This window comes from Amphiprion ocellaris, chromosome 21 (assembly GCF_022539595.1).
Source record: "Amphiprion ocellaris isolate individual 3 ecotype Okinawa chromosome 21, ASM2253959v1, whole genome shotgun sequence".
Taxonomy (NCBI): domain Eukaryota; kingdom Metazoa; phylum Chordata; class Actinopteri; family Pomacentridae; genus Amphiprion; species Amphiprion ocellaris.
Genome location: NC_072786.1, coordinates 16,972,749 through 16,999,527, shown reverse-complemented (window position 1 = coordinate 16,999,527; position 26,779 = coordinate 16,972,749). Strand labels below are relative to the sequence as shown.

At 39.0% G+C, this 26,779-nt stretch overlaps 1 protein-coding gene across 11 annotated transcripts in view; it reads right to left on the bottom strand.

Annotated features, from left to right (window-relative positions):
* The window catches only part of LOC111575146 (ELKS/Rab6-interacting/CAST family member 1-like), a 196,946-nt gene that overhangs the window by 10,938 nt on the left and 159,229 nt on the right, over window positions 1-26,779 (bottom strand). For 8 of the 11 annotated variants that reach the window (XM_055006387.1, XM_055006390.1, XM_055006389.1 and 5 more), the window contains one exon: window positions 19,874-20,059. In XM_055006387.1, coding sequence (XP_054862362.1) covers window positions 19,874-20,059 — 186 coding nt within the window. Of the gene's footprint in view, window positions 1-19,873; window positions 20,060-26,779 lie in introns of those variants that run through there. The other 3 variants (XR_008600184.1, XR_008600185.1, XR_008600186.1) reach the window with 1 other exon arrangement.

Here is a 26,779-nt window from a genome sequence, read left to right as displayed (position 1 = left end):
TTTTTCAGTGCAGACAAAATGGAAAGCTACTGAATGGTATGGAAATATTCACTGAATTCACTGGATTAAAATCACTTACTCCACCTTTAATCCCTGTATGACCCACTGTAAAGGAACCTCTGATATCAAACAGTAAGTGATAAAACAAACTAGATGAACTTCAAAAGCATTTCTTTAGCTTTCAGTTTTTTTTACACAACATGGTTAAAATGCAAACCTGCCTGCCTGCTTGCCCAAATGAGCTTCATTATAAAACTGAGTTGCAACATCCGTAAATCACTACAATTAACCTGCGGAGCAAAATATTCACATAACTGATATGAATGGTGGCCAAAACTAGAAAAACATGGCCAAGTTTTCCTTAGAAAGTAATCATAATTTAATCCACTGGAGAAAAAAAAAGCCCCTTTGTTGCTAAGCAATAAACTCCCTCTCCAGCTACATCCAAATCAAAGCTCATTTATGGCCAAGAGAAATTAAATACAAACAGTTCCCAGTTATGAGGCATGAGTTTGGATGTTGTGGTTCTGAGCTCCCATGGATCACGTCTCATGCAATCACAGTGTGTGGTCAGAGAGAAATGTAGATGAAATAATGTAAGTGGGCAGAGAGGCAGCGCCGCCAGATTCATGACTCCTGTGTGTGTGTGTGTTTGTGTGAGTGTTTGTGTAGGTGTTAGCAAGCGCATGCGTGTGTGATTCAGCGGTTTGGGGTTTTGACATGACAGGTGTGTGTGAGTGCACAGCGTGAGGCTAAAGTGTATGTTGCGAGCCCGACTTCTGATTTATTGAGTGGCAGAGAGGATTGTGGGAAGCAGAGAGGGAGATAGACAAAAGTGTGGGTAAGTCGTGTGTTTGTGTGACACAGAGGGAGAGAGACAGAGATAGAGAGAGATAGAGAGAGACAGAAAGAGAGCGAGAGAGAGAGGGTTAGTTGAAGATGATTTTTACTGCAGCCATTAAACCTCCATTATCGTGTTGGATCATTATCTGCCTTATTGGGGGTCTGGAGACACACAAACACAACTGAACAGTCGAAGCCATGCACACACACACACACACACACACACACACACACACACACACACACACACACACACACACACACACACACACACACACACACACACCTTACCTTCATCCTCTTTCTGCAGCTGATAACCTATGTGTGTGTGTGCGTGTGTGTGTGTGTGCGCGCATTGACCCCTTGACACACATTGCAGGGCTTGAACCTCGTTGCAGAGGAATGCTAATGTTTTCGAAAGAAACCATAACTCAGCAGAGTGAGATAGAGACGCAGAGATTAACATGGAGAGAAAGAGCAACAACTGACAAAGAGGTGGGAAGAGACAGAGAGAGGAAGCGCAAATATATTATCTAACCACAGTGCAGTAGTCCATCTTTGAGCAAGTCGACTGGCTGCTGCAGACACACATCTTACAACATTTCTTCACTACAGTTTTTAATTTACGGGCGAGGCCAGAGGTCTGTTTTTATCAGAAAAACTGTCTCCGTCCACTTCATGGCTGCACATTTCAAACAGCTACCTTCACCCTGCTTTGACTGGTTTCGGGGAAATTATGTCCTGCGATTCATCCGCTCTCATCTCAACAAATCACGGATGCTTACGGTGAGGCCCACTGACCCACTTTTGCAAAAAAAAGTTGTATAGAGTGCTGCTCAAATAATGTTTCTGTTACAGCTGTTTTGAGAATGCTGTAGACTCTGTTTCTGTTTTGGAAAGATATCTAGAGAAAAACATTGATTACGGGTTCGACATATTAAAGCCAGGCATGACATTTAACAAAGGATTTTGAGAACAAAAAAGAAATGCAGAAAATTGGGTTATACATGTAGCAGTAGGCTTTATAGTTAGCTTCATTCAATGTCCTTTTGGAAATTCTCTTAGTGCTTCTGCCAACTGTCAGATAAATTCAACAGATACATTTACAGACAGACTTTTAACTACAAAGTGTTCCACAACAACATCACCAGCAATCCAGACAGCGAAGTGTAAGAGACACACTCCTCATGTCACCTGCTTTTGTTTAACTCTCTGAGCCCCAACCAATTTCTGAGAATCTTTGCTCTTGTCAGATTTTTGCTCCATGACACAGTTGAAATGCCATGAATCATAAAAAAAAAAAGTTGAATCTTTTAATTGTTTATTCAACAAAAATTGAAAAGGCCTGAAATCCATTTGTACCCACATTTCTGCCCACAGGTGTTACCAATACCAGAAAAAATACTGACTACATATTACAGATGCCTTACTTCTTACGTTTTTTAATTTGCTTCAAAACTTGTCTCCTATCTGTTCTGTGTAAACACAGCCTGCAGTTCAGTAAAAAGTCACAGAATTTGGTCATGTGACTAGATCACATGACAAAAATTTTCACCAATGGCTTCTTTGTTGCACCGAGGAGCATAGTATTTTATCTATGTATCTAATTTTAACAGAATCAGACAAGTGCAAATGGTTTATGTTTTGGTGAAACGTCAACTGTGGCATGAAGGGTAAAATCATTTTGATGAAATATCACAATTCTAAGCTTAGATTTGGTTCTGATGGAACGGTGAGTCACAGGTGATTAGTTCAAGGACTGCCAGAAAGTTGAAAATGTTTCGATTCTATGTGTTTGTACAATTTCTGGCCCTGATAAATGGTGGAATTTTGGCATTTTTTCAAACAGGTAATACACTTTTCTAACCCACCAATTGGTTTTGGGGTTTATAGGGTTAACAGAAGTATATTATATTTTGATTTGGAAGTGACGGAATGCACAAAAAGAAACCAAACAAACAACACAGGTCACCACCATGTGTCTATTCCTGTTGCTAGAGACGCACTTGAATTACACAAATGCAGAGAAGCCATTTTTATACTAATGAACTGATTAATGACGAATCATAAGAAAACCTTTGGGTGTAAGTAGCAGCATCATTTGAAAATTTGGACATACAACTTTATGCTGTAACACATAAAGCCCATTGAACACAACTGTGAAATATTTGCACCATTTCATCCAGCCTTATCTGTGTTCTGGTTCATCAATATTTGTTACACAATGAAAAAAGTGCTCATTAATTTTTCCATATTCAATGCTTTTTTCCACTTCTTGCACCTTTACGTTAACATCTAATAGTTAAAAGAAAAATGTGCAACAGAGCAAATGCGCAAGGTAAAGAAAATACTGTGGACAGATGGATTTTTCAGAGTTCATGAGTTCATAACAGACTCTTAATTCAAGCAAATACAGCAGAAAAACATTGGGGTTGCAGAGGTGAGGGTCGGGACACAGAAAAAGTCTGGAGGGCAGATTTTTACCTAATACTACTCTGCAATAGCATAACTTTCAGGAAGTAAAGATACAATCACAGGAGGTTTAAAAAGGCTCCAGACTCTTCAACAGCAGCCCTGAGCGGTGCTATAGAAACACTATTAAGAGTAAGAGCAAAGAGAAGAAGTATAATAGGCCTATATAGACTACTATAATCCCTGTCTCTCTGCCCGTCTTTATTTAAACCATTATGCTCTAACAGGCTTACACTGTATGTAGACTTCTTCATAAGTTGGCTGCCTGTACTGCACCAAGCCCAAAAGCGTCCGAGCCATGTGACAAATGAGTGTGTGTGTGCGTTCTCTCCAGACAGCTCAGCTAATAACGCCGGCTAACAAGCTGCACTGGGAATAAAGCTTGAGAACTTGTACCTAAAACGGCTCCTGGAGGACTCAAACACTGCAGTCTTCAAGCACTAACATCTCTGAAGAAAAATTCAAGGGAATTGTTTTGCAGGTAATTCAACATCAGTTGGTAATTTCATTTTAATAGGTTATTTAATCAGCCAAATTGACTATAGGAACACATTCATATTTACAGACTCTGTGAGGAGTTATTTCAGTGGGGACTGAGGATTAAACACAAATCTGGGAGCTCTCCTCCATCCTACAGAGGTGCTTGTAAATGTATGTGTGGTAACTACAGTGGGATACTTTCAGAGGGAAGAGAAGCATATAAACAGGACTTAAAACTTAAACTGGCCCTCAAGGAGTAACTATACAAGGCTGGACTTAGAACACTAATGGCTGCAGAAATAAACAGCAGAAACAGACTGCAGCATTGACTGTGTATACTGTAGGTGTAACCTCCTGGTAGGCCAATCTGAGAAGATGGAAGCAATTTAGTTCAAGCAAATGCACAGGGTTCAGATTTTATGAGAGATTCCTTGGTTTGGATTTCTTATTCAGATGATAATGATGTTGTAAGTAAAAATGTAAACTTACAAGTGCAAAAAAGTAAGATTAAAAATGGTTCTTCTTCCAAAAAAGAAATATATGGACCAAGCTACGGAGGGTCCAAAACACTTCCCCAAAGATGGGCAATTTATCTTAAAATGCTTAAAACCTTGTCAAAATGAGTCCAAAAGCAATTTACTTCACATTAGAGAAACTTTAAGATGGCATGTGGGACGAAAACTCACAACATAGCTGAGGGAAGGACGATATATGGGGTCTTCAAACCAGCAGAGTTTCACATTTAGCATTGTGTAATTTCAAACTGGTTCCAAGATAGCACCTATAAAAAACAAACACCACACCTGATTTGAATTTGGCTGCTATCCCCCTTGAAATAGACTCCTTGTGCAGTCATACACTGCTGTCAGTGCTCCTGCTGCATTTGGAAAGCTTCCTAGAAACCCTGCTCTGCAAGTGCATTAGGCACTATATGCGATGCACTGTGGAACTCCTACGTGGTGACCTTTCAACTTGAATCTCATCTTGGGGAAGAGGAAGACGTTGCAGAGAGTCAAATCTGGTGAGTAGGTTGGGTGGAGAACAACCAAAAAACGTGTGTTCTCACTAAGACATTGTCCAATACAACTTGGCATTGAGAGTCTCACAAATTCACTTTGTAAAACCCAATGAATGTCCAACAAGATAAAAACTTGTTGACCTGATGCACCTTCTTCAGTCTTGGAAGCTATGCTCTCAGCCTTGGTTGTAGCTGTAGATTCAACTTTCATCACCAACGATTAACTTTGGCATGCAAGTTTGGTCAATTTGACGCAGGATTTCATGTCTGCTCTCTCCACAAGTTTGAGCTTCACGGTTAAATCTCAGAATGGGACTTCCAAATGTGGCAGGAACACTGCGAGCTGTGCATCACTGCACGAGAAGACTACTTCAGAGGAGAGAGCAGCCAAATTTAAATCCGGTACAGTTTTTGCTTTTTATGGTCACAGTCTTGAAATGTCTCGATTGCACCTCATGGATCACTTTGAAATTCTTGGACAGAAAAGTGTGTCTTGCACAATGTGACAACTATATAGCTTGTCATTAATGTACCACCATTTCAAATATCATAAAAAGATATTTTTCACAGCCAGTACAGAAAAGGGAAAATTAAATTCCACAGTTTGACATTCTTTCTCTTCCTCTGCTTTACAAAGTCTCAACTGTCCCACAACCTTAAGAACCCCGAGACTTTATGCGCAATTGTGAATGTCTGGTTGCATAACAGTGTACGGTTGACATTTGCACAACTCACACTGTTTCCAATTAACTGTTCCACAGAAATTTGTTAAGTGTTTGTAAAAGTCAAAATGATTTTATAGCTGTCTTGAAATAAATTCTTTCAGCACGGCCATGTGGCATTAAATTGGACTTGAACTAGCTGGAGGAAATGTCTGCAGCAGTAACACAGGAGACATGCGTTAAGCTGAACTACAACGGCTGCCATTGTGGAGAGCTTTAGATAGAAAAGTGTGAGAGTGGAAAGCAGGTTTCTGTGCATTTCTCTTTGTGTCTGAATTGAAGTCTTCGGCCTTCACCTGTCACCATCACCAGCTTGTCTTCCCATTACCGACAGAAGAGGAAAGAGAGAGAAAGACAGAGGTGGAAAAGAGAGGTTGGAGTGGAAGCTGTAAGAGTGCTAGAGGGAGAAAGAGTGATCAAGAGAGTGACAATAGAGGAGGAATCTATGGAAAAAACTGGCTAGGATAAAAAGTATTTTAAAGAATGGAGAAAATGGTGAAACAGAAGAGGAAGGGAGGAGACTGATAACCAGATACAGAGTGAAGGAACCGAAAGACAGAAAAAAAGACAAATGCATGTAAAAAGGGGCCGACTGGTAAATCCATTAAGCCTGGATTCAATAAATCTGCATAAAAACCAGCAGTTTGTCTGTAATGACCAGTGAAGGCCAATGTGTGTGTGTGTGTGTGTGTGTGTGTGTGTGTGTGTGTGTGTGTGTGTGTGTGTGTGTGTGTGTGCGCGCGCATGTGTGGCTGTGAAATGGGTGCTGAGGCTCGGACATGAGTCTGTCTTTGTTTCTGTATAGGGTCTGTACTTAAATGCATAAATGTGTTTACACGAACTCATTTGAGGGACAAAATGGCACATTTGTAGAAAAATTACACAACTGTTCAAAACTTTGGAGTCACCCAGAGAATTTCATGTTTTCCATGAAAACTCACTTTTTTCATGTGGTAACACATTTTCACAAGGGTTTTCTAATCATCAATTAGCCTTTCAACACCATTAGCTAACACAATGTAGCATTAGAACACAGGAGTGATGGTTGCTGGAAATGTTCCTCTGTACCCCTGTGTAGATATTCCATTAAAAATCAGCCGTTTCCAGCTAGAATAGAACATTTCTAAGTGATCCCAAATGTTTGAACGGTAGTGTGTGTAAATTTAATGTAAAATTTAGTCTAAAGACTTGGTTTAAGGACAGTTTTAGGTTAGCGTTAGTCAGGTAGTGGTTAGGGGAAATCTGCAGGAAACTAACGTAAGTCAATGTAATGTCCTCTGAAGTGATGGAAATACAACTGTGTGTGTGAGTGTAATGGTCGATGAGGACCTCTGCGTCATATTTAGAGAGAAAACAATCATCCTTGGAGCAGGAAGCAGAGCTGCCTAATGAAAGCCTAGAGAGACCCCAGACCACAACGGAGCACAAATGGATGGGTCTGAATGTCTGCTCAACACAACCCTCAAGCCTCACCACTCCACCTCCTCCTCCTCTTCCCTGTCTTCCCTCTGCTCCACTCCAGTCTTACAATGCCAATGCACACAGACACAAAGCACTTTTTCTTTGAAATATGTCCAGGTAAAAACAGCTGCCCTATACTGTTTGTTTAGGCAAATCCAAGTGAAATCAGCAAGTCACATTTCACAGGTGAACTGCAGGTCAAAGCTGACAGTTAAATAAAGCAGCATTTCAACACTATAACTGCAAAGCTGTAATAATTGTGGTTTTATCAGACAGAGACCGAGTCCTTTCAGTGTAGAGACCCAATCATCAAATATTTAAGCTGTGCAGCCGCAGAAAGGCTGGCGTTGTCTTATTTATTTTTTAATGACAGAGGATTTTACAAGGCTAAAACCAGACATGTAAAATGGTCTCTTTTTTCTAAGTCTCAAGTCAAGTTGAATCTTTATAGTGTCTACAAGATTCAAAACAGACAAAATCAGGTCATTTTAATTAATTAAATCTGACTGAAGTCCGTATACTGTGTATAAGAGATAGCCTCTCGAATATAGAAGTGCCTTAAACCTGCATTTTTTCAAACAGTCAGTAGAGGGCATAAAGAAGTCAGATTGTACAGAAATCTATGAGAAAATTACCCTACTTCTCATCTGATTTGCTGCCTCAGTAAACATTCTCCTAATCAGTTTATGGTCTCAAATGCTACCTTCAAGTCTCCATCAGTAAAGACTAATGTTCATGGTGTAAATTATGATTCCACTTAGGGTAAAATAAATGACAAAGCAAGGTATGATATAAGGTGTAGCCACCTTATGATTGACAAGTTGCTAACATATGAATGTGCTTGGTGTTCTTGGTCCTTCTTAGTCAGATCCACCCAAAAAAAAACCAAGATGTCGATGGCGAAAATACTAAACTGATGATTTCAAAATAAGGGAAGAATGTGATACATTGCATTTTTCCAATTCCACATGAAATACAGTAACTTTATTATGGCTCTGACACAACTGCCTTTTCCTATCTGTTGAAATTTACTAACGGATTGGTTATGTGTCTTAAGTAATAGCCTATCAACACTAAAGTATACATGTAAAACATAAATAATCAAAGGTAATGGAGTAAATTTTGACAGTGGAAATTTCGTTTTTCCTGCAAATGTGTATCAGTTTCAAATATAATTTACTGCACTCTTTAATTACCAACAAATGGTATTGAAAAAAGCATACTGGTCGATCTCCTATTCAAAATGTTATTCCACAAACCAACTGGTGTCACAGTGGCTATGTCAATCTTTTATTTCTAGCCTACACTCAAGTTCAAGCATCAACTCTGCATAGCTGTGCCGATACATAAAAACCCCAGATGGAGTGATCTTAGCACGAAAACTACCGCAAAAACTCAAATGCACTCTCATACTAAACTACTATGAAAGCTATAGCCACTAAAGACTGGCAGTCTAGCAGAAGGGAACAATAGTTATCCAAGGACACTATCTACACACAGACCATTAAACTAATAAGTTTAACATCACAGCGGATGCTAAAATCCAACACACACAGACGCACACTATCTCTACTATTGTTCTACTGTACTTACAGTATGCATTATCAGTTGTGATGTTTAAGTTCCAACTCTGCCCTGTCCTGTTTTTGTAAGTCCTGTCAATCAAAATTCACACAATCAATGAGGATTTCTCTCACTGTTCCCGCCAGTCTGGGAAGAGGGCATCATTTTGCCACAGGGCATCAGGGTGTAGAACTGAAAAAACACTGATAGCAAACATTTGAAACCTAAAGTGCTGCATGTCATATGTAAGGCTTCACTTAGGTAGCAGTTTTAAGTAGTGTTTTGCAGATGCTTTGTGCAGACATAATACCACATTGCCAAAAAACTTGGTCATATTTGCCGATGTAAAAACCAGAATGAGCCTATTCTGACCATAGATAAGAATGACTACTGCACCGCATTTATATTATCTCCACACAAAAGCCTCACAGTCTGCTTTGGTTTTCTCCTCTCCATAAAAGCTACAGGACCAGAGCTACAGCAGCATATTGATATTGTTTTCTTGCATTGGAAGTTTGTTATAAAGTCATTTGAGTCACTTTAGTGGCGCTACCAGCTGTGAGGCTCTGGAAACCTCTGGGATACCTTGTTAACTTTGGACAACTTTAAAAAGCAACTGAAGAGAAAGCACATACCCCCCTCCTTTTTCCCCGACAAACCTTTTATTTGGAGATTACCCTGTAACAACAATGGCATTTGAAGTCTGTAATTGTGTGGTGTTTTCTTTCATTACATCAACTTGTAGAGTTGTAAATATGCGGACTCGGTTTTCATGAGGTTTCTCCAGTTTGAGTTGGCTCAGAAACACTCGCAGTCACTCACTGGGAGCTGTTTAAGTTTTAGCAGATAGAGAGTCATGGGCTGACAATTCATTCTGGATTCATAAGAGCAGCGATACAATGTCGGACTCAGCCAATAACACTTAATACATTTCTTTTACAGCACAAAACGCACGCAAATGTGCACAGCATAGATTTAAATAGACTCAATTACGCACACTCTCCTGGTTTTAGGCAGGCAAACACATGTTGCATAAACTTCGTCTTTACAACCCTGACAAATAATCAGGTAGATAAACACCTATGCATTCGTAATATGCATGTACACAGAAACAGACAAACCTTTTACCTTCACACTTGAGGCCAAGGAGGGAGACACAGGCCAGAGAAAGAGCGACTTCCTGAGTGTGTGTGGAAGAAAACGATGCCAGTTCTCTTCAGTGCTCATTAGAGACGTCATTCAGCCATAAAGGTTATTATTATGACTATGGCTCAGAAAACAGCTCTTTTACTAAAACCTCACTATTGGAATTGCTTTTGTAGTTCAGCTGAGGTTAAAAACAGAGATGGAAACAAACACACAGGAACAGAAGAACAAAAAAAGAAGTGTCTTCAGCATATCCATCATTTGAAAACGGCTCACGACTGCTGAACGTCGCTGAGACACGACACATAAAGATCGACCTGGATATTGTTAAATTTCATTAGTCTAACACCTTCACTGAGGTTAGTCCAAGCAAATGTCAGTACGGCGCATGTGAGAGAGAGTTCAGTCATTCAAATGTCAAATACAAATGAAAGTGGCCTCACTGGTAAAACTCTTTAGCAGTTCAGGAAAGTGTAAATGGAGTAAAAAAAACAAACAAAAAAAAAAAAAGACGACTGGCACAGTTTTATAGCAGCTGCAGTTTAACAAAAGGCCAATCCAGAAGCATTTTTTTTAACATCTGTCACTTTATCAAAATGCATAAATCCACACTGACTCCAAGACACATTTGCGAGACAGACACCACCTCAGAAATGCTAACATTTTTCATACTTCTTGTATCCTTCTGTTTTGTGTCCTGAGATTATCAATTCAATTCAATTCAATTCAATTCAATTCAATTCAATTCAATTCAATTCAATTCAATTCAATTCAATTCAATTCAATTCAATTCAGTTCAATTCAACACTTTATTTATCCCCGAGGGGCAATTAAAAGGCACAGAGAGCATCAAATAGAATGGAAACAAATATGAGAAATAACACGTAAACTGTAAAAACTGTCTGCAGTAACTGACATATATCGGTAATGACTGATGAACGCTCACTGTGTCACTGAAACAACGTAAAATCTGTGAACCAACAACTGAAACCTATTTGTTAGAGTCTGAGCACCAAAGGTGCATAGGACCCTTTTGAAACCCATGGGTTTCTTATTTTTTCTCCCGTTTTTTGAATTGCAATTTTGAAGGCCTAAAAATACTTGAAAACGCACGATAATTTGCATAATCAGGACCAGTGAAAATTTGATATTTTATGGAACTTGCACAGGTTCCATTTCAAAATTTTCCCAGTTCCATCTGGAAAATTTCGAACAGGCTCTACAACCAGGACATGTGACCTACAGCTATGAAATTTGGTACACATATGTAACTCGTCACAATGCACAAAAATGTAATTGACAACCATACCTACAACACAATAGGAAGTCAGCCGTTTTGAATTATGTGATATATTTTGGATGCATCACTCTTGTTCTCCCTGCGCATGGACCCACGCATGCACAGGGGGAACATAAATTCCATGCAGAAAGATCCCAGGAAGTCTGGGATGTGAACCAGGGACCTTCTAGCTGCAAGGCAAAAGAATTCACCATCAAGCCACTGTGCAGCCCAGAATAAAACATGTATTGCTCCATTACTCCAATTTCCAACTTGTTATTGTGTCACAGAGAGTAATTTTACAGAGTTATTGGTGAGCTGTTGTGCTCAAGCTGAAGTGAGTTGGGAGAGTGTAACAGTGTAGAGTTACATCTAAGCCATTTTAAGAGAAAAAATATCCCAAATTTATAACTTCAATACAGAGAGAAGGGTTTTTAAGAGGGTTTAATCAATGGCTGAGTGCATAGACACGCTAGCATTCATCTGCACTGTACATACACCACCGTTCAAAAGTTTGAGGTCACTGAGAAATCTACTCATTTTTGAAAGAAAAGCAGTTTTTCAATGAAGATAACATTACATGAATCAGAAATACATAATGGAGTATCTCCATAGGGGTACAGAGGAACATTTCCAGCAACCATCACTTCTGTGTTCTAATGCTACATTGTGTTAGCTAATGGTGTTGAAAGGATAAGTGATGATTAGAAAACCCTTGTGCAGTTATGTTAGCACATGAATAAAAGTGTGAATTTTCATAGAAAACATGTCATTGTCTGGGTGACCCCAAACTTTTGAACGGTAGCAGACACTCAAATGCAGTTGGAGCTACATGTAGTAGTATCGAAAATGTGGAGTGATTCTGGATAAAGCCTGACATCCACATTTGCAAAATTTATTTGACTGAACAAAGCAACTTTGAAGGCTTGGATCAGAGCAGCAACTTTAAACATTAGCAGAAATTAATGGGAGCTGAAACAACTTTGCATTGTTGTATTGGTCAATAAAAGGCTTTTGAGTCACTTCACAAGATGGATTGAAACAATTCAACGAGCATTTTGTTAAAAATCTGCTGATTAATGTGGTGCCGTGGTTGCTGTGCTAAGATTCTCTCGTTTAATGTATTCTGGCCCCAAAGACTGTTTGCATTGTGAATAAAATCTTTTGTTCTGGTACGTCTACAGTGAAAGATAAACTGAGTTCTTTAACATGAAAGCTTGGTGCATTTGTCAGCGCTCATTTCAGCATCACAGCACAGAGGAAAGTTACATCAGATGCCGTGTTAGTAAAACTCTGGAGCTTTCGACGCCCTTCAGAAGCACACTGTCAGGTTCACAAGCCTCCAGCGGTCACTCATGATTGCCATGCATTCACATAAATGCACGTGTGGGTGCGAGATATGTAGGTTTCCGTGTGCCTGCGTCCATGTGTGTTTTACATGCTATTTTAGTGTGATCCTAATGGCTTTACAGAGTGCCAGGCATTTTAACTGAGCCAGGGAGAGGCTTGTAAAACCCACACACACTCACCACAAGACAGAGAAGACAGGCTGGCACACTGGAACATGGTGGTCTGGAGGGAGTCTGTGTGTGTGCATTAACAGGGTCAGCCAGGGTGATGGTGACACATGATGAAGGAAAACGAGAAACACGGGCCGCAATGAAAGACTGGCAGTGTGTGTCTGCGATTGTGTGTAGGCAGGGTCGGGGTCTAAAAAAAACCCACCATGGCGCCAAGTGGCACTGCCTGGCAATGGGTGGGTTTGGAGAGCGAGGCAGAAAGATTCAAACTGTTGATGTTGTTAAGGGAAACATCCCATGAAAAACAGAATTAAGAAAAATAACTCGTGAGTATTTTAAAAACTCCTACAGCAGCTCTGGCATGGAGCAAATGAGATGGTGAGAGTACAACGTAATGATGATGGAGGCACTTTAGAGGAAAAGTATGGAAAAAGACGACTGGTCTTCCTTAGAGGAGCAAATAAACAAAAGCTCAGTGAGACAGAAAGCTGGGAGAGTGATGGCAGAGATGGAAGAGAAAGTGATGAACAGGACAGAGGAATGTGAAGAAAGAAAAACTGAGGGAGTTTTCACCCAAAAAACCAAAACCTTAGAGTACAAGATGAGCCCTTTGGCAAGTCTTGCAATTAAGAGCTGTTTTCCAGCCAACTTTGACCAAACAACTTAATGAGCATTCTCTCAAATTGTGCTTTTTTGGCTTTATACCTAGTTTTTTATAGGATGGTCTCACAAATGCTAAAAACATGCAGAGCAGGATAAAGACTAAGAGTAGCTTTAATCTCAAACGGAGCCAACTAAACCTGGCACTGAAGGAACATACATGTTTTAAACTCCCTACTTACAGCCCTATATATTTTTGTTTCTGCTTGAAACTTCTAAATCACACAAAAAGTGCATCAGATGTTACACCTTTCAGCAATTCACTAGTCTCATTCTACTTTATACAAGTTGCATGATTGAAAAGTAAAGACATTTCAAAATCTCTGCGTTGGATGCAATTATCAGAAGAAAGACTGAGATCCTATGCAGTCATGTCAGTAAACCGAGCAACACACTGACGTGCTGTTACTGAAAATGTTAAATATATTCAGATTTTAGTGTTTGTGTTCAGTTGTTTAGTTGTTTAGATGTTTCAGTCTGAACTGAAAATGTCAGCAAAGTCTGAGGATCATCACTTATTGAAACACATTTTTAAAGACTTGCTTTTATGTGATGTTGTCTACTTCATCATATTTGTTTGTTTTATTCTCTTTTACCATATATGTATGTATTTAGTTACGCATTTATTTACTATTACTGTTATTTTGTTTACAGTTTTGCTCTCTATTTACTTCTATTCCACTTGTTCTTTTTCCCTAATTGGACATGGCATTTTCGGTACTTTTAAAAAAATTCTATCTGGTACTGTTGTATTGATTTATTTGGCAAATCTTTTACCATGTTTAACACAATTTCTCCATTTTTGGCTCTCTGGTCTTTTGCACATATCCATTTAGTAGATCACTACTCTGCTGTGTAGAAATTCCCAAATACAGAACTGTGAGCAAGTCAAGCAAACCCAAACCCAGAGGTCAGACAACAGTGAGGAAACGCTCTATCATCATCTTTCATAACCTGGAACCACCAATCAGTCATCCCAGCAGAGTTGGGATTTGATTGTTATCACAAGAATAAAGCTCACATCACCAAGGATGTCAAAGTCTGAATTAACAAAAATAAATTGGCTTTTAGGAATGAAAACTTGTTTGAGTTTGTCTGCAGACCCCCCCGGTGAAAATCTTTGTTAACGTGTTCCTTTAGGTGTTTTTTTTAACATGCTGGAAGACACATGACGAGCGAAATAAGCAGTCAGTGTCACGGCTGAGCGTTATAACCTTGAAATTTCTGTGTACCGATGACAGTCTAAGAGGATTCTGACTTTTGGGTTTCATACATAACAAACCTGAGCAACCTCTAATATTACAACTTGCCACTGTGTAGCGCAGAAAGATTTTGCAGTGTGTGAGCAGAGTTGAAGGTGACATGGTTCTGTGAGTGGAGTAAGATGACAGGGACTCTGCAGATCAGTGTATTATAGAGGAAGCAAATGAGAAGAATTACACTACCTTTGAAAAGTTTGGGGTCATCCAGACAATTTCACATTTTCCATGAAAACTCACACTTTTTTCATGTGCTAACATAATTGCACCAAGGTTTTCTAACCATCAATTAGCCTTTCAACTCAATTAGCTAACACAATGTAGCATTAGAAAACAGGAGTGATGGTTGCTGGAAATGTTCCTCTGTACCCCTATGGAGATATTCCATTAAAAATCAGCTGTTTCCAGCTAGAATAGTCATTTACCACATTAATAATGTCTAGACTGGATTTCTGATTCATCTAATGTTCTTAATTGAAAAAACTGCTTTTCTTTCAAAAATAAGGATATTTCTAAGTGACCCCAAACTTTTGAACAGTAGTGTACATCTCAGTGATTTTAAGGTAGGATTTTCATGGAAAAAGCCTCTAAATTTGTACGTTTGATACACTAAGATGAGTTTTAAGGGGTTAAATCAGCGACTAGAGAGGGTCTTTAATCAACTTCTGCAGAAAGGAAGAGACAAACATAGAACTAGAACCACAATTGAACAAAGCTTCAGCTGAATGCTCAATTAAAGGCTGTGGGACTGTATGAAGAGCATAACAAATATGAATTCTAATGAAAAACAGTTCACCACTCTGGACAAACAATGGAAAGTTGAACTCAGTGACTTTTATCTCAGATTTGAGAGACAGGACTGAGGCCTTGGACTCTAGTTCTGACCTCTCAAACAGGCTCAAAGCAGAGCCACAGCGGTTATTGTCCATCTTCAGTAGGTGGAGCAGTAAGAAGTTCAGTCTGTTCACCTTCATCCTTAAAACATCCTCAGAGGAACTCGCTGCTGCATGGTGCCCTAATTTTCAACAGTCCCTGGATATTGACACTGTTCCAGCCATCTGGAAAAAGTCCATAATCATCGCACTGCTTAAAAAACCATGACCATCTGAAAACAATAATTTTAGACTTGCAAGTCAAAGGAAGCAGTAAACATGTTTAGGACAGCTATTGCCCCACTTCTGGACCCACTTCAATTTGCTTTAAGATCCATTAGGATCCATCTAATCAGTAAACATCTACAAGGCCCTGAAGTCTATGCATGTCTGCAATGCTTTTGCTTTTAGCTCGGCTTTGAATCAACTCCAGTCTCATTTTCTAGTACATAAATTAAAAGAAGTGCATGTGAATCCTTCTGATAAAAGGTCAGAACAGATTAAAGTCAATTCCCCCTGCTCTGAACATCATTAAATTCTCTGATGATATAGCATGGTCTCATAGGGAAATTAACATTATGTACTGGCCTGATAGCTCCTACCTCATTTTAATGGAAAGAAAACAAAAGGGACCATATTTGACCCCATAGAGGCGAGTTGCCATGGTAATCACTGTGGACAAGAGCTGCAACAATGACTCGGCTAGTTGTCAACTATTAGTTTTATTGCCAACTATTTTCTTATATAATTGATCAATGAGATTGCATAATTTTTCTGAGGAAAAAAAATCAACTTTCTTTGATTTCAGTCTTTTAAATTTGAATATTTTTTGGTTTGTTTCCTCCAATAAGATTGAATATCTTTCGGTTGTGGACAAAACAAGACTTTTGCAGAAGTCATCCTGAGCTTTGGGAAATACTGATCAACATGTTTCAACAATTTCTGACCGTTTATAGGCTAAACAACAAATCGATTAATCAAGAAAATAATCTACAAATTAACCAATGGAAAAAAATAGTTGTCCACTATAAATACCTGTGTTTCAGGCTTGCATTCAGACTGTTTTTATGGATTTAGTAGGTCAGCATGGTACGTGCTCCTCACTGTCCGGAGTCGACAACATGGTTTAAACAGCAATGAAAAGAGACAACATGTCCCACAATTATCCTTAATAACTGTAAACAGACAACAGAAACTACAAACAAAAATATATGGTGACAACATATTTTTCATGCTAAAAACACAATTACAGCTATGTTGGGCCATTAGGAGACTGTTAAACCTTACATTAGAAATCTAGTGTGATTTAGCCATCACAGCCAGCTATGTTCCTGTTTTTTCCATCTGCGCAACATTGTTAAATTAAAATCAATGGTATCCAAGGTGGAACCTGAGATCATTTTACACATTTTTATTTCATCTCGATTATTGCAATGCCCTTTTTTTACCTGTTTAAATCAGTTCTCTCTAAACCGCCTTCAGACAGTCCAAAATGCAGCTGCTCGTCTTTTAACAGGAATTAACCGGTGATCCAACATCATTTCAGTCCTGTTCTCTCTTCACTGGCTCAATTCTCATGCTCATTTTAAAATACTGGTGCTACCTTTTAAGGCTCTACATGGCCAAAAACTGTGATATATTGTCAACCTCCTTCACCCTTACGCCCCAAACAGAGCTCTCAGGTCAGGCCAACAAAATGACTTGTTGTCCCTTTAACCAGTATTAAACTCATGGCGATTGTGCTTTGCAAACCCTTGCACCAAAGCTGTGGAATGCTCTTCCTCTATAGCTGAGATCGGTCGACTCCTGTGAAGCTTATATGAAAATGTTTTTATTCAGACAGGCTTTTGGTTGATCTGCAGCCACTGTATTTTATTTTTTTATTTTATTCATTGTTTTTGATGCATTGTACTCTAGCTGTTGCTCCCCTGTTTTCACAATTTATTCCCTTTGTCATTTGTTTTTTTATTCTTGTTATATTGTTGTTGTAAAGAACTTTGTAATTTTGTATCTGTGAAAGGTGCAATATAAATAAATTTTACTTACTAAGAGGAATATTTTTTGACAGGAAATAAGTTGAAATGTTTTATCATTTTTGTCAACAAATATAAACTACAATGTTGAAGAGTAGCAGTTGTGGAATCAAACACTGTAGCTCCCAATTCAAGTTTCCTCTGCTGCCCAAAATATCGCTGGTTGGATTTATCAGTTTGACCTATTGTTCTGCTGCTAATTAAGAAGCTCCTAACAAACAGTAACATGTCCAGCAGTAATTTCATCAGACAGTTTTTAAAAAGAAATTAACCTTTGAACAGTAGTCATCTACACATTCCTTTGAGAAGCCGCAGCAAAACAGCTGAGACAAACTACAAACCTGCAGACAGCTGCAGATGTTTATAAAAAGGTGAGCTAGCATTCATCAAATACTGTGAATGTAATGTTGGATATCTGTCTTGTTGATGTCAGATGGAAAGAGTCCAGGATTAATTATGGTGCTCTATCTAAAGCTTCCACTATAGAAATATTGTGAGATAACTGTATTATATTTTCCAACCATCTATTTTCAAGCTGAACTCTGACAGTAAACAGGACATCATTGAACATGTCAGTGAAGTATCTACTGAAAGAATTGCTGCTCTTCAGTGAACAACATGCAGTTGTAGAAATGCTAATGCTAGTTGAGCAGGCAGGATGGACAGACAAAGAGCCATTTAAAGTTTGGAAATGATCAGATTTACTGAGGACAGCATATCTTTTCTGTCATTAATGCAGAGCAGAAGGACAAGGACACTTAGCCTTTTCCATTCACCTCGTAACAGTAGAGAAACACAAGTAACCATGGTAACTGTACATAAAGATGGTGACAGCTGTGGCCTCAAAATGCTTCCATGATTTAAACTTAAATAAACAAAAATGAGACAACAAAAGGATTGACTTGAGTGTAGTTCTTGGTGACTAAAATTTAGAATAGTAACTATTAAGAAATCAAATTTGACTAAAACTAATACATGTTTATATCAAAAGACGAAAACTAAATGAAAAGTAGACAAAGTTAGGAAATCAGGTTGTTGCCTAAACTTCTCAATAACTGAACAATGAAAGATACAGATCAGAAATGGTTGTTTTTTTGCCTTCATACTGACAGGAAGCCTCTGTAACTCTGACAAGAAGAAAATACAGAGACGGTGTTTTCAGCAAACAACAGCCTGCGAGTCGATTCTAAGACTGTCATGAGGCAACGGTGCCAAAAGTAAGAAAAACAACTAAAAAATCAAAACATTGCAGCGTGCCATGAGGATGGTTTGCAGCAATGCAAATTGTAAGTGATTTGTGGTAAACTGGTTAGAATGGTCTTTTAAGATCTTTTTTTTCCCCACAGTTGTAAATTCGACTTGGATGTGGCCATGTGCACAGTTTGGTTCAAATGTTTCCAATATTTTCAAAAATGTTTTTATAAATATAAGGTAGGAATAAAATACTGCAGACTGCGTTCGGCCTTGTTAGATAAGCTTTCACAGTTGCCCACATAATCAGTTTTAATAGAGCATGTTTTTCTTTTGAAAACGTGGATCCCCGGCCACGAGACCACAGAATACTGTCTGCATTTTTAAAATGAAAACTGGCTGATGATGAAAAATGCGTATAGCAATTCAATGTCAGTGAAAGCCGCCCAGATCATTTCTCCGGTCTTTTAATGCGCACAGTGATTAAATGACAACTTAATTTTTTGCATTCAGAGTTTACTCAAAGTGACACCAAACCACGCAGCGCCATATCTGAAGCAGCGCTGCTAAACAGAGACATTTCCCAGCATTAAGACATACAATAGGGCTTTCATGGAGACCGTAGGAAACTAGTCCTGCTGTACCCTAAAACCACACACTCTGTCACTTCGCTCTGTGTCTAAAGTTACGTTTTTCAATGCATACCACATGTAGCGACCATGTATCGCCTGATATGTTTTCAATATGGAGAAAAAGACAGAGAGGGAGACAGAGGAAGCCACTATTTTTTTAAACTTAATAATATACTTCTTATATTAAATAAAACACAACTGGTTACCATGATAATTCAGCTACATCAAGTTAGCCAATTTCACCGTCTCTATCCTCATCTCCCCTCTCAAAGATGACAACTCTTTTGACAGTAAAATAAATACTCTTCTCTCCTCCTCTTTGCTCTGCACTGTTCCTGAACCAACTCTGTCCCTGCTGCCAAAAGCTCGAAGCACAGTTTACTCTCGGTAAAATAAAACGCCTGAAACATTACTTGTTCGGCAGCCAGGCTCTTGTCGTCAGGTGACCTGCTGGAGTAAATCTTTTCAATAAGGCAGCGCCAAAAAGCTGCCAGGCCTGCCAGACTGTGCCATACGCCTACGCACATCCACGCAGCAACAACAACACAAACTCACACACTTCATCACATGCAGTATGTAAAAGCAACTACACAAACACACATGTTCAGCAGAAGCTGATAAATGATTGACAAAATCTCCTCACTTTTTCTCCACGTCTATACAACATATTCGTTGTTTTCTTTCTCCACACTGATTGATGTCTTTGTGTTTGATTGTCTCACCTGTTCCTGCGTCATGCTGTGCAGCTGCGTATGCCAGGAGGCGGAGTCAGAGCGGTGATAGGCGGGGGGCGGGGCAAAGTCCTGCAATATGATTGGGTCTCGCTCCTGACACAGGGAGGTCAGGTGACTGATGTACAGCTTCAGTTTACTGCGATTCTGATTGAGATCCAGGAGTGGAGAGAGAATCTGGAGGAGGAAGACAGGGCATTTTATTGATTTCTGAAAAAAAAACAAAATATAACAAAAAAACAATATAACCACTGATAACAGTTTGAGGGATGCTGCAGAAAAAAATGAGGAAAAAAGATGGACATGCAATGATGCAATGATGGTCAACTTTAACCCTCAGAGAGACAGAAAGGACAAACAGGGCGGAGATCGACAAAGTAAATGCTGGTAGTTGTGGTTAATATTTTCGAAAAAAACTAATATTAATTGTGGCTCTGAGTGTTAGCGTTGAAAAGGTGCTTCCACAAAGTAGATAAGATATACTTGTTTGTCCCCAAAAGGAAATCTGCCTTAAAATTTTTATCATTATCATTATCTGTGCAACAACAGCACATGAATTGAACAAAACGTACACAACAAAGTACAGAATAAGCCACATTTGTAGAACCATCCATCATTATCTACACACTGCTTAATCCTCATTAGGGTTGCGGGGGGCTGGAGTCTATCCCAGCTGACTTAGGGTGAAGACAGGGGACACCCTGGACAGGTCACCAGTCTATCACACTCTTACAGAATCACAAATTAACCTCAGCATATTTTTGGACTGTAGGAGGAAGCCGGAGAACCCAGAGAGAACCCACACATGCACAGGGAGAACATGCAAACTGCATGCAGAAAGATCCCTGGAAGGCCGGGGCACGAACCGGGCATCTTCTAGCTGCAAAGTGCAAACCATCAAGCCACTGTGCAGCGCACATTTGTAGAACCATATATCTAAAACATAACATACATCATACATTTGTAAAAAATCTACGCCTTTATTGCAGTAGTACGTGCAACATATTGTACTTTATGTAAACAGATACAAAATGCCTGAAGAAAAAAAATGAAACACGGATCCAGGAAGATCTGTGTGCTGGTTTTAAAAGACCCAAATGGTAAAAATGCATTTTTATTGTGTTTTGTTTGTCTTAAAAACTTAGAGGTATAAAATAAAAGCTGTGAGAACATGTAAATGCCAACTGGTGCTACTGCTCTAGCTTGGTGCTATCTTTTGTCCCATTCAAGAAATCTTCTTTACTTGAACACTACTGATAAGGTCGATGTAAAGCTCTATTTTTGTACTGTTTTGTTAAGAAAAAGCCAGCCAAAATGGAGTTCTAAGTGTGTCAAAACTACCACTGCCACTACAAGGCCACTGCCAACTGAACGGTCAACATGGAGATGTTTGCTTCTTGCTTTACAAAGCAGACTGAATTTTTCTCAGTTTGTGGCTGAGGAGTCAGTAGTTGTCCAGATGAAACTGCTGCTTTTCATGTGAGCTATTCATAAAAAGCAGCTGCTTCTCAGTCCATCATTTTTATTTACTTGCTAGAGCTGCTTCTGCCAACTCTAAAATGTCTCAGCAACAAGTAAAGTATGGTAGAGTACATACAGGAAAAACAGAGCGAATAATCCTTCTCCTTTTTTTTTCTGTAGGTAGAAAAATGTGGCTCTTTGTACAACAAACAACATTTTGGAATGATCCTTTTTTCAGCAAACATTATAACTGCAGTCAACGAACTGCATTGCATCAAAGTTACACAGTTGATCCACAGGTTTGATGAGAAACTGTATGAAATCGGATTCCCTTGTTTAACAGCATTTTTTTCATGAAGTGTGTGTGCGCTACAGCAAAAGTGTGGGAAAGCAGGTCAGATGAGCAAAACAGATATACATGCATTCGAGGAGTACGAGACAGGACCCCCCGAGAGACACACACAGATAAAACACACAGACACACACTCTTTTCCTCGGGGAACCCCAGGATTTAAGTGCAGAGGAAGCATGTTAAGAGGGCTGTTGGTGTGTGTGTGTGTTAAAGTATATTTAATCCCGACGGCGTCTGTCCACACCCTGCACTCTGTGCTCATCGTCACTCAGCGCACACACACACACACACACACACACACACACACACACACACACACACACACGAGTTTCAATGTCTGGATTCTCAGCGCAGTAGCATCGTTCTCTCTCTCGGTTGAACGCCACCTCGTTGATTCTGCCTCAAACTTCGGCTTGAATTTTATTATTGCAACCCTGTTTCCTCCTATTACATTTCTACACAACGAAACTGCATTCTGTATTAGGTTTTGGAAGAAACTTTTCTCCCACTAAGGTGACAGTATGATGAAATAGGAAGTGTTTTCACTTTCAAAGACAGCAAGTACAAAACAAACAGCAAGTACACTCACTATACTTGCTATTTGGTTTGGTTTAGGGACCAAAACTACTTGGTTAAGGTTGAGAAATAATCATAATTTGGAGTAAAATATGATGCTTTCACAACAGTTTTCTTGACTCAGGTGACCTACCATATGGCTGGTTGCCCGAAAAGTTGGAAAGCAATTAAAAAAATGGTATATACACTACCGTTCAAAAGTTTGGAATCACTTAGAAATGTCCTTGATTTTGAAAGAAAATCAAGGACAATTCAATGAAGATAACACTAAATGAATCAGAAATGCAGTCTAGACATTGTTAATGTGGCAAATGATTATTCTGGCTGGAAATGGCTGATTTTTAATGGAATATCTACATGGGGTACAGAGGCCCATTAACAAAACAAAACTAATTAGCGAACATGTTCATTTAGTTCGACAGATAACACTGAAAGGAATGCTTATACTCTCTTAATAGTATTGTCAATTTCTGAAATCTGGCCCTTCAATTGGTTCCATTGCTCAGGACTCAGTGAGAAACCACTTTTCCCCAACATCTCCCGATCTTGGTTCATCCAGTAGTCTCTAATGTCAATCAGGACTTTACCCTTGAAGTCTCTGACACCGACATATCTCATCTTTCCATTCAGAAACATGATGTCATCACTATTACTGCTGCCCTTGGATGATTCTTCTGACGTGGAACACTCTCCACTTTTTGGTTTCTTGACCAGCTTCTCTGGGCAACCATTACTCCTGTGTTCTAATGCTACATTGTGTTAGCTAATGGTGTTAAAAGGCTGATCGATGATTAGAAAACCCTTGTGCAAATATGTTAGCACATGAATAAAAGTGTGAGTTTTCACGGAAAATATGAAATTGCCTGGGTGACCCAAAACTTTTGAACGGTAGTGTATATTGATAGAACTGCATTTGTTTTTCATTACGACACAAACGGGAGAAAATCATTTTTCCTCAGATTGTGATAGAGAATGCAGTTTAGTTGTATGGGAACCTGCTGGTTTGGAGACTCAATTATTGATGCATTTAATTTAAACAGAACATGGAGTCAGATATATAATGTATATAACAGAATATTTGTTTCTGATTTGTAGGCAGCTGCTTTTTAAATTGGATATAAGAAAACCTCAAGCACAGTTTTGGTCTGCAGTGCTCTAAATGACTGAGCAACATATATTATGTAAACTGCAAGTAGCCATAGCAACCAAACACACATTGTGTGTTTCATGCCATCTTAACTGACTGATTAAACCAACATGCATGAGTTGAATCAATGGATAATGATGTAAAATGAGACGGTCCACATAGCATATATAACATTTTCAGTAGTTAGAAACAAATATAACATAATGGACTTTGTGTTGCATATTTGTCTTATATGATATATTGTCTTACATATATAGTTTGTATTTACTTTGCCTAATAAATTAACTCTGTTGCTCTCTCCTGCTTGTCTGTTGTCTTTACAACTGATGTGATAACTAAAAAACAGCAAATCCCTCAGTCCCAGGGCACACAGCTTTTTACTTTTATTTTCTAACTATGAAAAACCAACTTCAGTTGTCACTCAAACAAACATTGACAGAATTTGAATAAAACATAAGATATATATATATCCAAAATTCATTATTTATTAAATTCCTGCGTTTGAGAATCCTGACAAACAAATGAAAAGAAATAGATGTGGGTGGGGTTTTTTTGTGGGGAAAAAAAATTTCTTTGCACACGTTTCTGCAGCAGCAGCAATGAAAGCTGACAGTAAATCAAAGCAACTGTCACTTGTGATTCTGAGTCCTCACCTTATTTACTGCAAACACACACAAACTGTGAGTAATTTTGTGTTTTTCCAGACCATCTCCAATGTTCATGAGTGGCTAAAACCGCCTTCCTGGATCATAACTGCTTGTTCCGTACACTAACACGCACAAATCACTTTTATATAGTGCACATATGCATGCAGCGCACACACTGACACGAATGCATTGCGACACAGAAAAACATACAGGCTCTCGCACTCATTCAGGGTCGTTATCAGCATTTTAAATAGCTCTAGTTACAGTATTTTCCAGTGAGGACCTGCCAGTAGGTTACAGTCCATTACGAAATACATTACTGAACATTTCCCTCCAGAGGCGAGAGGGAGGTAGATGGGGAAGGAAAGAGCAGCAAAGAGAAAATGATGGAGCTGAAGGCTGCAGGAATCCTACACATTCTGCATTTGAAATCACGTCCATTGCTGACAGTGGCAACGCAACAAGAACGTTATCTCTCCTAGACTGTAATACGAACTTACGCGAACACATCCTTCAAAATCTGGCTCTCCTGTTCTAAAAACATACTTAACATATGTGCAACAGCTGTTCTCTCACACTTTCTAATTCATACTATTCTGTCAGAAAGGCTTAAAAAAAAAATCATCATCTACACTTTCCAGACCTGCAGCGAAGTTCCGCGGATCAAATACAAGACAAATGAGAAACAGACAGAAAGAACAGAAGGAATGGCGGAGAGAAATAACAACAGCAGTGCTTTCTTTTCTTTTTCAACTGCTATTTAACTGTAAAATGCGACAAGAAAGGAATAATAACAAGAAATGCAAACACTGATCCCTGAAAACATTTGCAAAACTTTTTGAATTTAGTGATTTTATTAAAGTATACAGCACATATGCATCTACATGTTTTTCTTGTATTGCACAGCCTGCAATAGTCAACACATGCAGTGTGTGTGGTTAATGAGTCCGCAGTGCTTTCCAGTGTCCTAGTGCACTATGAAACAATCCCAGAGGAGACATAACTTTATACAGCGCTGTGAGTCAGTGTGTGTGTTTGTGCCGCTTTATTAGCCTCCCATGGCTGCCTACCATATTCTTACTGTACTATGAAAGAACTCCAAAGAGAGACATTCAGCCGGCCTCACTGACCGGCTGCATTTTAAAAAAAACCTTCCATGGCCACATTATACGACACAACCAGGACTTTTCTTTCTCCTCAGAACCCTCTGAGTCACACATAGACACATATACAGTATATGTCCAGGAACACAATCGACAGTGGATGTAGGATCAGACTGCAGAACGCTTTTACAGTGTTTGAGCCTAAGTGACCCGACTAATAAAGTCCTTGCTAGTGCACGTTCTCTTAAACGGCCAAGCAAATATGTCCTCCGGTCATAAAACTGCTCTCCAATCTAAAACATGCACCTACAGGCTCCTGCATTACCACTGAGGCTGAAACAGTTAGTTAATGAATTAAGTAGTCAGTGAACAGAAAAGTAGCTTTGAGTCATAGGTTAAGCAAATATGCCAAACATTTGCTAGTTCCAGTTTTAAATATAGGCAATTTACTGTGTTTTTCTGATCGTAAATTCAATATTTTGGGGTATTTGGATATAATGAAACTATTTCGAGACGTTATCTCAAGCTCTGGGAAACTGTGTTGGCCATTTTTGGCAAACTTTGAACATTTTATAAACGAATCGATACAGAAAACAGGTGTTAGTTGATTAAAAGCATCTTATCGTAAAAAAAGTGAATTAAAAGGGTAAAAGTGTAAAATATCAATCTCACAATAGAAAAGTTTGCAGTCCTATCCATGTATGCTGTCAAATTATGAAAATTCAACAAATAAAAATAATGTAATGTTAAAACACAGTTTTAGTTGGAATCAGTGCTAAAATTGGTTTTTTATCCAACATTTACAAGAAAACTTTCCAAACCAGCATACTGAGCTACTTTATAGAAACCCCTATGTATTTGTATTTTAGCTAATGTATCTAACACAGCTTAAAGATGAAAAATAAAATAAAAATGTCCTTAACAATGGTTGGTGTGTGTTAAAACTGCTCTCCTGTGTTTTTATCTGCAGCAGTTGTCTATGAAGCATTTCATTCTCCACCTGTGGTGCAGAATGCCCTTATAGAGGACACACAATCCCTCACTGTGTGGATGAAATGTGCTATAGCAAATTACCCACCTTATGCACCAAGAGGAGAGTGTTTGTAGGAGTGTATGGGACTTCTCATGGAGACGGAAAGAAAAAGTCGAGTGTTGTGTACGTGCTGGCCGGCCTGCTTCTTTCAGCAGGAACGTGCTAACTCTAATTAATAATCAGGGTCAAAGTTAGATCCGATGGCGAACCTTTGGGCTTTTAGCATCCCAATGGGAAATCTCTTTGGAGGAACTGAGCGGTCTTAAAAGCAGCATGTGCTCCTCATATGAGCTGCTGCCTGAGCGCTGAGCTCCCAGCAGATCAAACCAGTACATCCTCATGAGGCTGAACTTACTTCCACCAGGACACTGCTTCAGAACTTTTACATATTTGTAATTCATTTGTTCCAAGCCATTAACAGGTGTAAGTTACTTTTCCAGTTTATTTAGTGCTAAGGAGTTAAACCACCCAGAAACATGCAGATGAGCATAAGTAATGCAAAAATTATCGTTTTTTCTTTTAAGAAAATATACAACAGTATTATTAACAATAGATGTGTCAGGATTGATCAGTCTCAA